We start from the raw sequence: 16111 nt of genomic DNA, 5'->3' as shown, positions 1-16111 counted from the left end.
TAAAAATATCTGTATCTGCCTTCCAATAACTACACTTTTAATAGCACAAAGACTTAACAAATAGTTTGTTGAGAATGATTCAGGCTTAACTCCTAATCCTTATTCCTTAATTAACTAGATACTAATCCTTATTTAAGATTTAGTTGATTCAAAGTGTTCCCAAAATCTCCTTATAATGCATTATTGTTTTCAGACCTAATTTTAACCTAACTTGCATTACTGACAAACATATGAAAAGTATATAGGTGTCACAAGTTTCTTCTAAGCGCACTGTCTACCCTAACTCTTATGTATCAGCCCATACACATAACTGTTCATTCAAATACTTACTTTTATGCAAAACTTAATGACTTGTGCGTGTAAACACATTTCCTTTTGACATGACTTGTGCAGAGAAAAGCGGCAGACAGTCAGTGCTGTTAGGTAGAGAAAAGTGTACACGGGGGTTTGTGTGATCATCAGCCGATACGATGAGTCAGCATTCTGCTCCGTATCTCCCCCGCCCGAAGCACCTCTTTTTGGGTACTCCACTGGTAAGCACTGTGGGGTGGGCACTGCTGCTGCCGCAATACATTGGAAGACATTTAGCACACCATATGCATATTCAAAAATAGAACACAGTAGAGTGCTGCAAAATCAAACTGGAAAATCTTTAGTTGTGAACAAATTGAACATTGAAATCACAGAAACAAGACAATAAGAGGTAAGGTAATTAAGATAAGATATTCCTTTATTACGTAATTATAATTACGGTAGTGATTAAGTTTTATCATATATTGTGAGCAGTGAGCATATATATATATATATATATATATATATATATATATATATATTTATATATATCAAAAATATATCAGAATAGGTTTATCAATGAACAAAATTCAAAACATAGGAACTTTTTTTGGTGACCAATGCAACACAAAACAATAAAACAATGAACAAGTCATAATAAGCTATCAGATGAAAAGACTAATAAGAATAAAAAATGAAAATATGTACACAAATTTACATATTATTAAATCTTGATACATATATGGTATATATATTCAGTGGTTCAACTGACAGAGTCTCCCTAGGTATGTGCTCTCTCACTTTTCTCTGTATTTTAAGTGTCTGGTTCTTTGAGGTCAGAGCTGTACTTCTGATTTCCACCACTAGGAGACATGCTGAGTCACTGCTGTGAATGAGGACAGCCCCTCCCCCACCACAACAACACACCGCTCCCCTCCTGCAGTATGCATAGTCTTACAGTAAGATAAGTTTTACATTGAAAATATATAATTTGTTGTGTTTTTGAAATAAGAAAAAGTAAAAATGAGCTCACTGTACAAGTGCTTCAAGTTTTATTTATGATAATTATTTACATTGTTGCTGCTGTGTTCTACATCATTGGTATCATAAAATTTAAAATAAAAATAAAAAGGTAACTATTGTACTATTGTCAAACCTCTTGTACTCTCCCTCTTCCCTCATTAACCCCTCCCACATGTATTCCCAGGGTCCCTGCTGTCTTACTACCTGCCATTGCAGTGTAAGACTATCGAGGCTGCATAGTCAGAGTTTGGGTAAAGCGCTTGCGTCAGAGCTCCCTCTCTCTGTATAAAAGGCACCGGTGCTGCAGCAGTGAGCATTCGAGGCTTCGACCTGAGCCCAACCGACATCTCACACTCAGTCAAAGGAGAGGGAGAGCAGCTTTGTCCTCATCATGAGTGGTATCGGATATGACCCCTACTACTCACCTTCCCCATCCTACCGCCGCTGGTATGTGGAGTCTTCCCCCCGCGTCACCTCCCGGGGCAGGACCCACTCTGTGTATGCCCCCCACACCGTGTCCTCATCTTCCCGTGTGCAGTACTCCTCTCCAAGTCGGGTGCTGCACTCCTCCTCCTCCTCGGCCCAGTCTCTGGAGCTGGAGCTCAACCAGGCGGCCCAGATCAGCACAGAGTTTCGGGCAGTTCGTACCCAGGAGCGCTCCCAACTGCAAAACCTCAATGACCGCTTTGCTGGCTTCATCGAGAGGGTAAGAGAGCTGGAGCAGCAGAACCGCGCACTGGAGGCTGAGCTGATGATTCTGAGGCAGAGGCACACAGAGCCATCTCGTCTGAGGTCAATGTACGAGCAGGAGGCCCGAGCTCTCAGGGCTGCTATTGACGAGGCCAGGGCAGAGCAACAAGCTGCCCTGGGGCAGAGGGAGCGCTTGGAGCAGACCCTGAGTGCCCTCCAGGGTCGTTATGAAGAGGAGGTCCTGGCTCGAGAAGATGCAGAGGGTCGCCTCATGGAGGCCCGACGTGAAGCTGACCAGGCTGCCCTGGCAAAGGCCGAGCTGGAGAAGAGTGTGGAAACCCTGCTAGAAGAACTCGCCTTCCTCAAGAGGGTCCATGAAAATGAACTGGCTGAGCTCCAGGCCCAGGTGCATCTGGGAGTTCAGGTCGCTGTCGAGTCTGAGGCTGCTGCTCCAGACCTGTCGGGGGCTCTGCGGGACATTCGATCCCAGTACGAGAGGCTGGCGGCCAGGAACATCCAGGCGGCGGAGGAGTGGTTCAGGGGGAAGGTGGGCTCGCTGACTGAGACCGTGGCCCAGCACACAGACGCAGTAAGGAGCTCCAAGGATGAAGCAGGAGAGTACAGACGCCAACTGCAAAACCGCATCCTGGAGATAGATGCGTGCCGAGGCCTGAATGAGTCCCTGGAGAAACAATTACACGAGACGGACGACAAGAACGGTGCAGAAATAGCATCTATGCATGTGAGTGTTACAGGAATGGTTACCTGATACCTAACATCCTCTCTGTGTTTGTAATAATGTCTGCACTATCACTGCTTGTGTGTCTTCTTCTGTGTAGGACACTATTGGAGACTTGGAAAATGAGCTGAGGGGCACCAAACAGGAAATGGCTCGCTATATGAAAGAGTATCAAGACCTTCTCAATGTCAAGATGGCCCTGGATATTGAGATTGCTGCATACAGGTACAACTATTTAGTCACGGGGTCCTGATTTATGTTTACTTTATTCCTGCTTTCAACCCAACTGACTACATTATTAAAGAATGACAACATCTTAATAAATAAAACAGACTGAGAATGTGTTAGATTTTCAGTCAATTACAATTCCAAATGCCTAATGTAAGAAAGTAAAGATTTCCTCTAAGCCACACTAATCTTTCATTGTCTGTGTTTGTCCATTCCCCATACAGGAAGCTACTGGAGGGGGAGGAGTCTCGCTTCAACGTGGGTGGAGTCGGGGCCGTGGCCTCTCTGTACAGCCACAGTCTGTCCGCTCCCTCCTACGGCCGCCCCGTCTTCTCAAGCCTGAGCTCGGGCACCTCCTACATGATGACATCACGTCTGCTCAGCTCCAGCACCACCGAGGGCCTCATCTCCGCCAGCCACGCCCCCCAGGCAGAGGCCAGCCCACCCGCCGAGGAGGAGGAAGAGGAGGAGGAGGAACAGAAGGAGGAAGAAGAAGAGGGAGCAGAGGAGACTGAAGAGGCCAAGGAGGAAGAAGAAGAGGCTAAAGAGGAAGAAGAGGAGGGAGGAGACGACGAAGGAGAGGGAGAGAAAGGGGAAGAAGAAGAGGCAAAAGAAGAGGAGGAGGCTACTGAGGCAGAAGAAGGTTAGAAGAAAACTCTGTGTCAACAAAACATTTAGGATTTGAGGAAAATGTATAAACCCGACATACAATATTTATGGCACATTTTCCACCTTTTAAACCCAAGGTTACAAAGGATCTCTATCACCGTCCATGTGAATTCAATATAATGCCAAAAATATAGCTGCTTTATCAAGTTTACGACAACGTTCAAAATCTGTAATTGTGTGTCTGTGAGGTTTTATAATGTGATTTAATATTTACAGTACAAGGTTTTAGGAAATATCTGAATTGTTTTTATACCTGACCCAACGTACAAAATTATAGACATCTTTCTAACATTTACTACCTCAAAATTTAATATACTACAGTAAGGCCAAATCATAGTCATGGTTTCACACACTATTCATTTACGCCCCCTACAAACTAAAAGCTAGTTGGTTGTTATGAAGTAAAACTCAATTTGTTACCTATTTGATGTATTAAAACTTTGTCTTACTACTGTTTCCAAGCAGGTGGTGATGAGGTAGACCAAAAGGGCGAAGAGACAGAAGCTGCAGAGGAGGAGGGAGAAGCAGAGAAAGACGACAAAGGAGAGGGGGAAGAAGAGAGCGAGGTAAAAGAGGAAGAGCAAGAGGAGGACAAGGACGACGGAGGTGACGACAAAGACTCCGAAGACAAAGACACAGATGCCAAAGACGAGCCAAAAGATGAGAAGGAAGAGCCAAAAAAGGGTGATGAGAAACCAGTAAAAGAGGAGAAAGTTGATGCTAAGAAAGTAGAAAAGGTTCCAGAGAAAGAGGAAAAGGCCGCCCCGGAAAATAAAGCTAAATCTGACAAGGAAAAGGATGAAGCTGTGAGCAAAAAAGAAGACAAGCCAGCACCAGAAAAAGCAGAAAAGGTTGAGAAAGAGGAGAAACCTGGCCCAGAAAAGAAGGAAAAAGAAGAGAAATCTGCTCCAGTAAAAGAAGAGAAATCTGCTCCAGCAATAGAGGAGAAATCTGCTCCAGCAAAAGAGGAGAAATCTGCTCCAGCAAAAGAGGAGAAATCTGCCCCAGCAAAAGAGGAGAAATCTGCCCCAGCAAAAGAGGAGAAATCTGCCCCAGCAAAAGAGGAGAAATCTGCTCCAGCAAAAGAGGAGAAGGCCGTTCCAAAGACAGACGTCAAAGCTGAACCAAAGGAGGAGGGAAAAGCCGCCAAACCTGCAGAGGACAAAAGCAAAGATACTGACACCAAGAGTAAGAAGTAATCGAGCGAGCGAGCTGTAGTCCCAAATATCTGCTCCATTCTCATAGAGGCACCTGCTTGTTTCATGGTGCTCTTTTCTTCAAAGTACAGTAGCTATTTGCAGTAACTTGACAAGGGTACCTGCTTGCCAATATACAAACTAGTCCATAAATATGTCTGTATACACTTGAATGTAACGTGTCCAAACGCGTGTGTTTTGGTGATAGAATAAAGACTTCTTACAACCCTTATGAAGTGTATTTATCATCTTTTATCTCATTGTGAACTAGCAGTTTGTTTTTAGAGATGTTAGAGAAAGACATTATCATTGTTGTCTTGTCTTGTATGGATTTCAATATGCAAAAATGCATTATGTATATGCATGTTTATACATGTCACATTCAGGCATAGGATGCTCTTCTATTGAGGAAATACTTCAAGTAGTAGTATTCTGCAACACTGATGATTACACCAGAACTCCCCAATCCACACAAGATGCCAGTTATTACTCATTCCTGTCTCATGACAGGCCTTGCATTTTCAAAGTGTGGTGTTGGCATAAAAAACTTTAATTACAGTTCTACTATTAAGCCTAAGCTGTATATTCTGTTCTAATGCGGATATATATTTTTTTTAAAAATACAAATTTGCATTTTCCTGACTGATTACAGTAAGGTATAATTCACTTCCTACATGACGTGTCATGTCGTCTGACCATACCCAGTTACTCACTCACAAATCATAGTCATACATACATACATATGTGTATACAATTATACATACATACATAGATATATATGCATATATGATAAAATGTCTTTCCCAATGACACATCATCGCTGTTTTAAATGAGTTTAATTCTCCCCTGTAGTGACTTATAAATCCTATTGTGGCAGGGTTAGCTCAGTCATGTGAGTAAGTCACAAAGCAAAAAGACTCACTTGTAATTTTGTATTATACATTGTATGGTCTTAACAGTCCAGTGTTTAAAGGTATACTTTTATCTTGATTGAATTATGAATGTAATGAAACTGTTAATACTAACTGCACTGTGCTTACAGGCTCAGTGCTGGTTGCCGTTTCGTGTAGTTAATTTAGTACCTTTAGTCTGTATAATCTAACAGTCCTGCAGTAGGTCTTTAGGTTGCTGGGGAGGATTGGTGCTCACTTTAGTTGGCGATTTAATTTAGTTATTGTTGATGAACCACTTGTTATTGGGTGTTCTGTTATGGAAATGGATTTGTTTTTAATCTTGTTTGTCACCAGTAGCATGCCTCTCTCTCCCCAGCTTTAGAGTAGAGTCTCACCAATCATTTTCAACTTGATGGTTTTCTATTGTGAATAAAAGCGGCCTTAAGGCTGTTGGACCCACACTGACTGACTTGCTTTGTTAGTAGAGCATGCTTGCGATTCTTGAACATCTAGCTCTGTCACACTTCGTTTATTCCTTGTATTATTCTCTCATTTTGAACACTTGCGTGGTTGGAATTGATTTACTGCCAGCCGCTCCCATTCAACCCAAAAAAATGTGTGTTCATATCCTAGGTGTCCTCACTTAAATGTATTAACATGGTCAACCAAGTATGTTCTGTCAATAACACAAGCCATTTTACCTCAGTCTTTATTTGAAGGGACAATGAGACAGTAAGTTAGTAAAAAAGAAAAGCCAAAAATGTTCCACAGATTCTGCAGTACAAGGTTGTAGCTAAATGGCTTATTTCCACCTGCAGCCTCTGATTGACCGGAATAAATGAGAGTGCAAATAAAATGCATTCAACAATAAGATCATTTCACAGAGCCCACAGTCTGACCCAAATACACTCTCACTTCTCATTCAACAAGCATTTACCTAAACATGAGTATACATGACCTACTAGTTTAGCTTTGCACTATCAAACAGTCCACAAAATACATATTACAATACATTAACAAATGTATATATTTTTGAGTGCAAAGCCTGTTTTATAGCTAAGGGTACTATAATTGAGCACATTTTTCAGTAGATTTTTAAAACTTTTAATTTTGAATAATATAATGAGATTCATTATCAGAATCAAAAGGTTTATTGCCGTTGCCAGTGAACAAAATTCACAAACATTGGAACTTTGTTTCGGTGCAACAAACAATGAACAATAGTATAACAACATTTTAAAAAATCAAAAGGGGCATTAAGGAAAAGAAAAACATTACATTAAAGAAACTATTTAAATCTACTTAGGAAAAAAATAAAATAGGCTTACCATGTACATACAATTTACAGATGTAGTGCATATTATTAAGAATATAAGAGCTTTTTTAGATTATTAAGTGTGTTTTTTAAAGTTAAAAGGCTTATCTTATCTTATCTGATAAACATTGCAGTGAGTGATTAAATTATAAAGTGGCCTGTGTTTAAGACGTGTTCATGAGTTCAAATGCAGAGGGAAAGAAACTGTTCTTGTGGCGGGAGGTTCTGGTCCTGATGGACCTTAGCCTCTTGCCTGAAGGGATTGGCCTCCTGCTTGAGGGGAGTGGCCTCCTGCTTGAGGGGAGTGGCTCATATAGTCCGTGTCCAGGGTGAGAAGGGTCGGCTGTGATCCGACCTGCTCGTCCCAGAGCCCTGGAGACGTACAGGTCCTGCAGAGATGGAAGTCTGCAGCCGATCACCCTCTCAGCAGAGGCACAATGCGCTATAGTCTCTGTTTGTCCCTGGCTGTGGCTCCAGCGTACTACATGGTCAGTGTTGTGCCTGAACGCGTTCATGAACTTTCGTTCATAATTTTGGTGAACGTGAACTGAACGAACAGATAATGCTGGCGAACGATAATGTGAACGCGTTCATTCTGGTGTCTGTGGACGGCACGTTCATTCTTTTTATTTTCGTTCAATAAGGTTTCTAGAGACTTCCAGGCGAAAAACACACGTTAAGTTGCCCAAAAAGAGAATGTATCGCACCACACTGCGCATGCGCATCAAAACAAAAAGCAGCATGGACGCGACAGCAACAGAGCAGCAGGAGTTTGCCTGACCCACCAGCCCCGCCCACATTCTAGTCAGGCAAGCAACGATTCGCCCTGCTACGACCATTTACGTGAGTTTGAGGATGGGAACAATCTAACATTTCTGTACAAACTTTGCCCAGCAAATTTTCCCTCATTGAGAATTTGAGAATATACTGTGGGGCTGAAAGCTGCAGCTGCTGCTAGTGTGGACTGAATGGACAGCAACACATGGGGGAAGTCTGTCCCTTCAGTGTGAATGTAAATCCTGGGTAAGGATTCAAAATTGGATATGAAGATGAAATCTGACACATATTTTCAGCATTAAACTAATACAATAATTGCTGCCTGTGGTTGTATTTGGGCTGTGGAATAATTTCGAAAAATTATTGCATAATATTGAAAAAAATAACTGAACTAGTTATTTTTTTGGAGCAGTGAACTTAGTTAAACATTTTGAATTATGAACTATGAACTGAACTAGTTCATGTAGAAAGTGAACTGTCCCAACACTGCACACGGTGATGGAGGACTCAATAATGGCTGTGCAGAACTGCACCATCATCTGCGCTGGCAGCTTGGCTTTTCCTCAGCTGCCACAGGAAGTACATCCTCTGCTGGGCCTTCTTGATGAAGGAGCTGATGGTGGGCCCCCACCTGAGGTCCCGGGTGATGGTGGTGCAGAAGAAGCAGAAGGAGTCTACAGTGGTGATGGGGGAGTCTGTCAGGGCGAGTGGGGCTGGGGCGCTGTGACTTTCCTGAAGTCCATGATCATCTCCACTGTCTGGGCATTAAACTCCAGGTTGTTACCACTGCACCAGGACACCAGCCGGTCCACCTCCCTCCTGTAGACAGACTCATCCCCGTCCGAGATGAGACCAATGAGGGGGGTGTCGTCCGCCAACTTGATCAGTTTTACAAAGTCATGGCTGGATGTGCAGCGATCTGGTGCTTCTTGGGGACACGGACAATGGTGTTTGTATGAGTTATGATATATTAGTTATTGAATAGAACTCAATGCACGTTTGTCTCACTCCTTTCTAAACTTACAAACACATAGGGGCACTACATTGCCTGCTGTTCTGTTCTGTCCTTTACTTGACTTACTTTTACACCATTGTATTGTCATAATGTTTCAATCAACTGTAGTGAGTGAAAGAAAAGCTAAGAAATAACATATCACACAGCTTGTTTAGCTTGTTTAGACATTTATTGAGGAAATGCTGCTGGGAAATTGTTCATGATGTCTAAGGACATGGGATTGCAAACAGTAGCACCTCATTTATTTTGTATTTAAATTCAAGTCCATCCTATGCATACAAGAATGCACATATCAGCGCATGTACAGTGATTGATTATTATCAGTTGCACTCAGGTAAACATAGCAGACACTGATAAAAAGCATGTTTAAGGCTAGTAGACGTCAATAGGTTGGTTAAGCTTCGGGAACTTGATGTAATATGGTCATATGTGTCCATCCTTCAGTTGCCCCGGGACTTTCTTTGCTGTCATTTATTTGTCTTGGTTACTTTTTTGGCTCAGTAGATTGAACGTCACAAGTGCAGTAAGGCTTCATCATCTGTGTAGAGGACCCTCCCTCCTTAGCTGCCCCTTTAACCCTTTATAGTACCGTTTATATCAAAAAACCTCTTGATAATATAGTTCTCCCTTTCCCACCATTAGTGCATTCATTGCTTTGAGATATATATATATATATATATATATATATATATATATATATATATATATATATATATATATATATATATATATAATATAATTATTACTATATCATTGCTTTGATGTAGTATATATATTTACTCTATTTTTACAACGTGTTCCTATCATACACATTCAAGAGGACGTGGCACCCTCTCCCCTGAGCTAGCATGCAGATACCCAGCCCCCCGCCCCCTTTCCCAAAATAAACTGCATAAAGAAATAAAGAAGAAAAAAATAGTCAAATGTCTTTGCTCCGCCCATTTAAAGCTTTCACTCGACATGCATTTTGGAGATGTTTAGCGTTTTGTTTTTGGCTTGTCTTCTAGGATCATGTTGTGTTATCTTGTAGTTCGCCACTCTAGCTGTTATGATTGGTTGATTGCTTCGTCTTCCTCTCCCCTCCTCCTCCTCCTCTGGTTCACGATGGCCGCCTCCTACTCTGCCTCGGTCACCTGCTTGACGGTCTGACTGGAGTGTTTTTCCGTCTTCTTCGTGGCCACCACCTTCTCCTGGACCTCTTCCTCCACATCTTTCACTGTTTCTGTGACCGTGACGGATTTGGTGACACGCTTGGAGCCATCTTCTCCGGTGGTAATGGTCTCGACTGTTTGGGTGATGACGACTTTTTGGTTGAGGTCATCTTTCACCGGGCTCTCATCGACGCCATTGGCAATCACATCTTTGCCGTCATCGCTTTTCTCTCCGGGGCTGCTTTTATCTGCATTTCCATTCATGGCTGCATCCTTCTTCTCAACCTTCTTGTCATCTTCCTTCTCTGGTTTGTCATCCTTTGGTGCGGTCCCCTTCTTTGGAGACTCGGCTTTTGGCGACTCTGATTTTGGAGAGCTTTCTTTGGGGCTACCAGGCTTTGGAGACTCAGACTTGGGAGAACCAAGTTTAGGGGATTCAGACTTTGGAGAACTAGGCTTAGGAGATTCAGACTTGGCAGAACCAGGTTTAGGGGATTCCGACTTTGGAGAACTAGGCTTAGGAGATCCAGACTTGGGTGACTCAGACTTGGTATCTTTAGATTCTGTCTTAGAGTCTTTCTGGTCCTTCTTGATGTCATCTTTGTCCTCCTTCTCATCTCCACTTTTAGAATCTTTCTCATCATCTGCTTCTTCTTCTTCCTTGTCATCACCAGCATCTGACACAAACGAGAACAACAATCGTGAAGATAAATCCTACACAAATTAGACTATTATTACTACAACTACTACTGCTATGTTAACAGTATCTAAATAACCTTCCAGCTGTAACTTTCAGTCAGAAAAAAAGCTTAATAATATATTGGTTTTCAATGTATGCATTGCTCACATTGTAACTATTGAAGTAAAAGTAAAAATATGAGGCAAGAACATACATACGTACATAAAGAAATGATTACCTTCTTCGTCTGCGTTGTCCTCGCCTCCACTCCCCTCTTTCTCTGGAGAAGCTTTGGACTCTGGAGCTTTGGAGCACAGCACTGTCTCCTCTACCACCTCATTGTCTCCTTCCTCTCCTCCGTCCTCACCTTCAGCCCCTCCCTCCTCATCCTCCGCATCCTTGTCTCCTTCCTCATCTCCTCCTTCCTTGTCACCACCCTCCTCTTCTTCATTATCTCCTTCCTCGCCTGCTTCCCCTTCAGCCTCTTCCTCTTCTTCACCGTCTTTCCCCTCTTCCTCCTCCTCCTCTACCTCATCTGCTGGGGCACTAGAGCTGACTTTAGCTTCAGAAGAGGCTATTACTTCCTCGTCCTCTCCCTCTCCCTCCTCTTCTCCCTCCTCCCCTCCTTCCTCATCGTTTACATCCTCATCCAGAGTTGCAGACAGCTCCTGAGCAAGCTCAGCCAAAGCTTCATCCATGTCGGTTTTGTCATCCTCCACCCTGATCTCTTCAATGATTTCCTCTACAAACTTGTGTTGGACTTTCAGCCTGGGAGCCTCCGACTTAGATTTGGAGATGGTCTGGCGGTATGGGAAAGTGCCAAAGTGAGTCTCCTCTCCTTCCAGAAGTTTCCTGTAGAAAGACAAATATCATGTGGTCTGAGTAAATTAAACACACATTATATAAAGTCCTTCAAATGTTCCCAAAACATTTTGCATTTTCCTTAATGAATGCCTACACATATGTTTACATGTGTTAATAATAATATGTAATTATAGTTTTAGTAATAGTCCTCACTATTCTTACAAAGAGCACACACAAAAAAATATGTTGTTATGAAGAAGTAATATAAAACCAGCCTAGCTTCTATTTTAACATTAACTTTATACAACATTAAAAAGCAGTATCTAGCATAATACACAAAAAGTACAATAGAATTTAGGTTTTTAACAGCTTTTAAAGAAAAAACAAGTTTCTGACAGCTTTATGGTTACGTTGACCACGTTGCACTAAATGGCAATAGGCAGCTGCCATATCTCTCTTTGAATTCTAATGTTAACCACTGTCAAATTCCCTTCCATCACTCACTGTATGTTTTCATTCAAAAATCCTTTACAAGCCAAATATGAATTATACTATTTTACCTGTATGCAGCAATCTCAATGTCCAGGGCCATCTTGACATTGAGCAGATCCTGATATTCACGCAGGTGACGTGCCATCTCCCATTTGGTGCTCTTGAGCTCATTGTCCAGTTGGTGGATGGTTTCCTGTAAAAAACGAGCATCAAACTTGTCATTGTCATGTTGGCCATGCACAGTGTGAGGTCATTGTCCTTGATCTAATAGAGCATAACTTTGGCACTCCTGTTTTTTTTTATTTAATAGTTTCTTTCTGCCGCAGTATAGTCCTCCGCATTTATTCAGGGTCTTATTTTCAAGGGCAGCCCCCCACAGCCTACCCCTCCCACTCCCAGTGGTGTGATGTGAGGAAAAAACAAGAGCCAATGGACGCATCGACCCAAGCCTCTGACTCAGCACTAAGCACTCAGCTGCTGCTGCTACTGCTGCTGCTGCTACTGCTGCTGCCCTTACCTGATCCTGAGATCGTGATTTTTCTTGGACCTTAGAGAGGGACTGTATGAGTTCGGGAGAGGTGGTGATAAGCATAGGACCAGCATGACGGAGCACTCAAATGCTGCAATACCGCATCACGCTCACGATTCTATGCGTATCTCAACATAAAACACAGTAAAACTGTAATTCATTAATTCAAAACTGTTTGCATAAAAGTATTATGTCAAGTTATACCTCTTTGACCTCATATAACCTCTAAAACGTGTTCATTATTATCAACATTAAACAACTTTCAGTGCTGCATTTATGAGTCATAAACCGTGACACAGCAGAGTAAATGTGGTAAAATGACGGTGCTGTACCTGGAGACTTGCCAGGTCGCCGTTGTGGCGGTCTTCGATGTCATTGAGCTGCCGCTCGAGGGAATCCCTGGTGCCGCGCACGGACTCCAGCTCCACAGTTTTGCCCTGGAGTTGACGGCGGTATTCTGCAATCTCATCACGCGCAGACTTGATAGCATCCTTGTTCTGTTCCGCAGCCTCGGTTAATTTAGTGTAACGATTTGAAAACCAGGCCTCTACGTGCTGCAGGTTCTGTGTGGAGTGACCCTCAAGCTCGGAACGGATCTCGCGCAGAGCATCGGTGATGTCAGCCTTGTGCATATCCCGGTGCTCCACGCGCACCTGTGCCTCCTGGATTTGTGCAAGAAGCTCACGCACTTCTTCCTCGTGGTTATTCCGGATGAAAGCCACCTCGTCCTGAAGAGACTGAACTTTCTTCTCAAGATCTGCCTTGAGCAGGTCTGCGTCGCCCGTGTCCTTCTTCAGGATCCGGATAATGGCTTCGGTGTCCTCTCGGAGCCGAGCCTCGTCCTCAAAGCGATCGCGAAGCCGCTGAATGTCCTCTTCTAGGTGCTCTGAGTCCAGGTGCACCTGCGCCTTCTCGCGGTGCACCTGCTCCAGAGCCAGACGCAGCTCTCGCAGCTCCTGATCGTATGCGTCTCCCAGCTGGGTCCGGGACACTTGCCTGTCCCGCAGAGACTGGATCTCATCCTCGAGCTGCTGGTTGTGCTGCTCGAGGAAATGCACCTTGTCGATATAGACAGCAAAACGGTCATTGAGCCCCTGCAGCTGCTCCTTCTCCGAAGAGCGCGCGTATTCCCCGTTCAGGCTGAAGTCTGCGCTCTCTATGTTAGTATGTGCGCGGGACACTGGCACATTGACACTGCGCTTGTAGCTCACAGTGGGCGCGGGACTGGCGCGGGACCACGATTGGGAGCGGAAGCCGCTGGACTGGGACCCGGCGGGCCGGCTGTAATAGCTCCGGGTCTCCATGACTCTCCTGAACGGGCTCCCTGTGGGATCCATGCCTGACTGGGACACAGCGAAACTAGGGCAAACTGAGGCGGAGGATAGAGCACACGGGGAAGTGTGTGTGGTGTGTGTGGAGTGTGTGCAGGTGAGAGATGTGGCTCTGAGCGACTGAGGGCTCCTCTCTGTAAGCCTTTTATATGTGAGGAGGCTCTGAGCCGGTGCCGCTCGAGTTCGGCCTCAAAGAGAGAGCGAGAGAGAGAGAGAGAGAGAGAGAGAGAGAGAGAGAGAGAGAGAGAGAGAGAGAGAGAGAGAGAGAGTTTAAGGAGGTGGGGCATTTCAGGCCGGGGTCCCACTGGGTCTGGAACACGTGGGTAGGAAGAACCCAGTGAAAATTAACTATACTTGTCCTGTGTTGCTTTTTGTTAATTTGATGAAGGTTTTTCTAGTTCTAACTAAACGTTATCGGTCTCCATTTCAGCACCGCGGACAGCGCTTCTCAGACGTCTGAAACCTATAATTACCAGTTGAACAAACAAGAATCTAATCACAACACTTATAGCCTATAAAGTAGTCTCGGATGATTCCAAAAGATCTGCTAGAAATGATCAGCAGCCAACATAAATTTTCCACATCTACAAATGACACTGAAACTGATAAATCACAAACCTGTTTTCTATGTGCTACACTTTCAGGCAGTGCACATTTCAGCTGACACACATCCACTATTCAATTAATGCAGTCCAGTTTCCACTAACATTAAAGCTTCCGGGTATAGATGTCTTTCTGTCACTTGACCTGGTAAACAGTTTATTGATCCACTGGCTTTCTAAATGCTTTACTCTAATCTGAGGTCAGTTGGATCAGCGTTAACGATTATCAATCCTGCAGTAAATATGCAAAAAACTGCTGTATCAGGACATTTTGCGAATGTCCCAGCTTTGTTCCATTTGTTTAATTCTGTCAAAATCCACAAACCATTTCCTCCTGTGCCATGAGTCACTAAAGCCCAACCAAGCAGAGATTTATTCCCTATCAGTCAGTACAATCACCGAAGATAGTATCCACTTCTTTCAAGACAGTTGATATTCATTGGTACAGTTTACTGGTGCTTAGTTTATTTGTACAATGCCTTATTTTCCCCAGATACTCCCCATTCTGTGACTGCAGGAATGTCTGAGAGTGAGAATGGAAGGCTAACTCTACCACTCGACTGTCACATTGCACTTAACGCTAAAAATACGAATGAAAAAACCACCATCAATAACCGGGTTACCTAAGCTTTTAATGGCTGTCTACAGTTTCTCTGTTTTTGCTTTGCCAGTGACAGATGACGCACTAATGCATCAAAGTTGTAGCCATTGTATGAGGTCATGATCATTATAAAAGCTAAGCAGTAAGCCTCAAGTTGTGTTAACCACTAATATAGTAAATACGTTTACTACACTTCAGCGGTCAGGCCTCAATCTATTTAGAACATTACTGTGTCCTTTGTCACTGTTCATTTAGTCAACCTTTAGACATCTAATCCAGAGTCATATTTCTACATTGTTCTGTCCGTGGGCCTCCTGAATGTCCTCTGCGGCTGTGGAGTGGCGTGATAAACAGGCTGGCACCAAGGTGTGTGTCTGGGCACAAAAAGCGTCCACATCAGTTCTGGGCTCAGGCTTCAGCTCACTGCAGAAGAGTTGGAGGCTTTTAAAATTGCACTGCAGCAAGTAAATGTGCCCATCCCAGTCCCAAGTAAATTGAGAAAAAAAATCACAAAGATCACAATAATTTAGACAGAAGTCAAAAATAGTCACCATGGGGTTTTGAGATGGCCTGCTTACGCTATACTGTAGTTTAGGCTTCTATTAAAATGCACTGGACAAATTATAGGTGGTATTGTGGCACTGTGCTGTAAGAGCATAAACACAAGATTAGTGTGACCTTTGATTCAGCTGACATCATTGTAAAGCACTGCCCTGTGTCATGATAAATGTTTAATACTCGCACATCATGCACTACATATGCATTTCTGCAATAATTACTAAAAAATTCAATTACATAGTCTTGTTTTGAATCAATACAACATATTTTAAGCCTATGTACTACAAATGTGTGTTTTTTTTTTAAATAAAGGTAAAAAGAAATACATTGCGAAAAGAAACATCACAATTTTATGATTACTGACACCAGTTAATAAGCAGTTAATAAGCAGCCTGATACCAAAGGAGTTTTATTGGCACTTTTTGTAGTATAGATTAGATTGAATGGAAATAGTTGGTTTAGTTAATCTAAATTCGTCACAATCATTATTTTTCAGTGCATTGTGACCCGAATAATCATAATTATTTT

At 43.1% G+C, this 16111-nt stretch overlaps 2 protein-coding genes across 4 annotated transcripts; one reads left to right on the top strand and one right to left on the bottom strand.

The window, feature by feature from the left end:
* The first annotated feature begins 1627 nt into the window (after nt 1-1627).
* Nucleotides 1628-5068, top strand: nefla (neurofilament light chain a). 2 transcript variants are annotated; one of them, XM_072455254.1, is made up of 4 exons: nt 1628-2746; nt 2844-2968; nt 3196-3614; nt 4106-5068. In XM_072455254.1, the coding sequence occupies exons 1-4, from the start codon at nt 1706-1708 to the stop codon at nt 4837-4839; spliced, it is 2319 nt and encodes a 772-aa protein (XP_072311355.1). In that variant the 5' UTR covers nt 1628-1705; the 3' UTR covers nt 4840-5068. The 2 variants fall into 2 exon arrangements, with proteins under 2 accessions (XP_072311355.1, XP_072311354.1); XM_072455253.1 differs by having other exon boundaries at nt 1629-2746; nt 4103-5068.
* A 4883-nt stretch (nt 5069-9951) lies between these two features.
* On the bottom strand, nt 9952-13958 carry nefma (neurofilament medium chain a). Of its 2 annotated transcripts, XM_072455252.1 has the most exons (5): nt 12824-13958; nt 12031-12155; nt 10905-11518; nt 10473-10664; nt 9952-10412 (listed from the first exon to the last, which is right to left on the bottom strand). In XM_072455252.1, exons 1-5 carry the CDS (start codon nt 13826-13828, stop codon nt 9952-9954), a joined length of 2397 nt encoding a protein of 798 aa, XP_072311353.1. In that variant the 5' UTR covers nt 13829-13958. The 2 variants fall into 2 exon arrangements, with proteins under 2 accessions (XP_072311353.1, XP_072311352.1); XM_072455251.1 differs by having other exon boundaries at nt 9952-10664.
* Nucleotides 13959-16111: the final 2153 nt, after the last annotated feature.

Source organism: Eucyclogobius newberryi, unplaced genomic scaffold (genome assembly GCF_026437365.1).
Source record: "Eucyclogobius newberryi isolate DKJ021-1_F unplaced genomic scaffold, fEucNew1.0.hap1 SCAF_2, whole genome shotgun sequence".
Lineage (NCBI taxonomy): Eukaryota > Metazoa > Chordata > Actinopteri > Gobiiformes > Gobiidae > Eucyclogobius > Eucyclogobius newberryi.
Note: the sequence above shows the minus strand (reverse complement) of the source record. Positions and strands in the feature narration are given on the sequence as shown.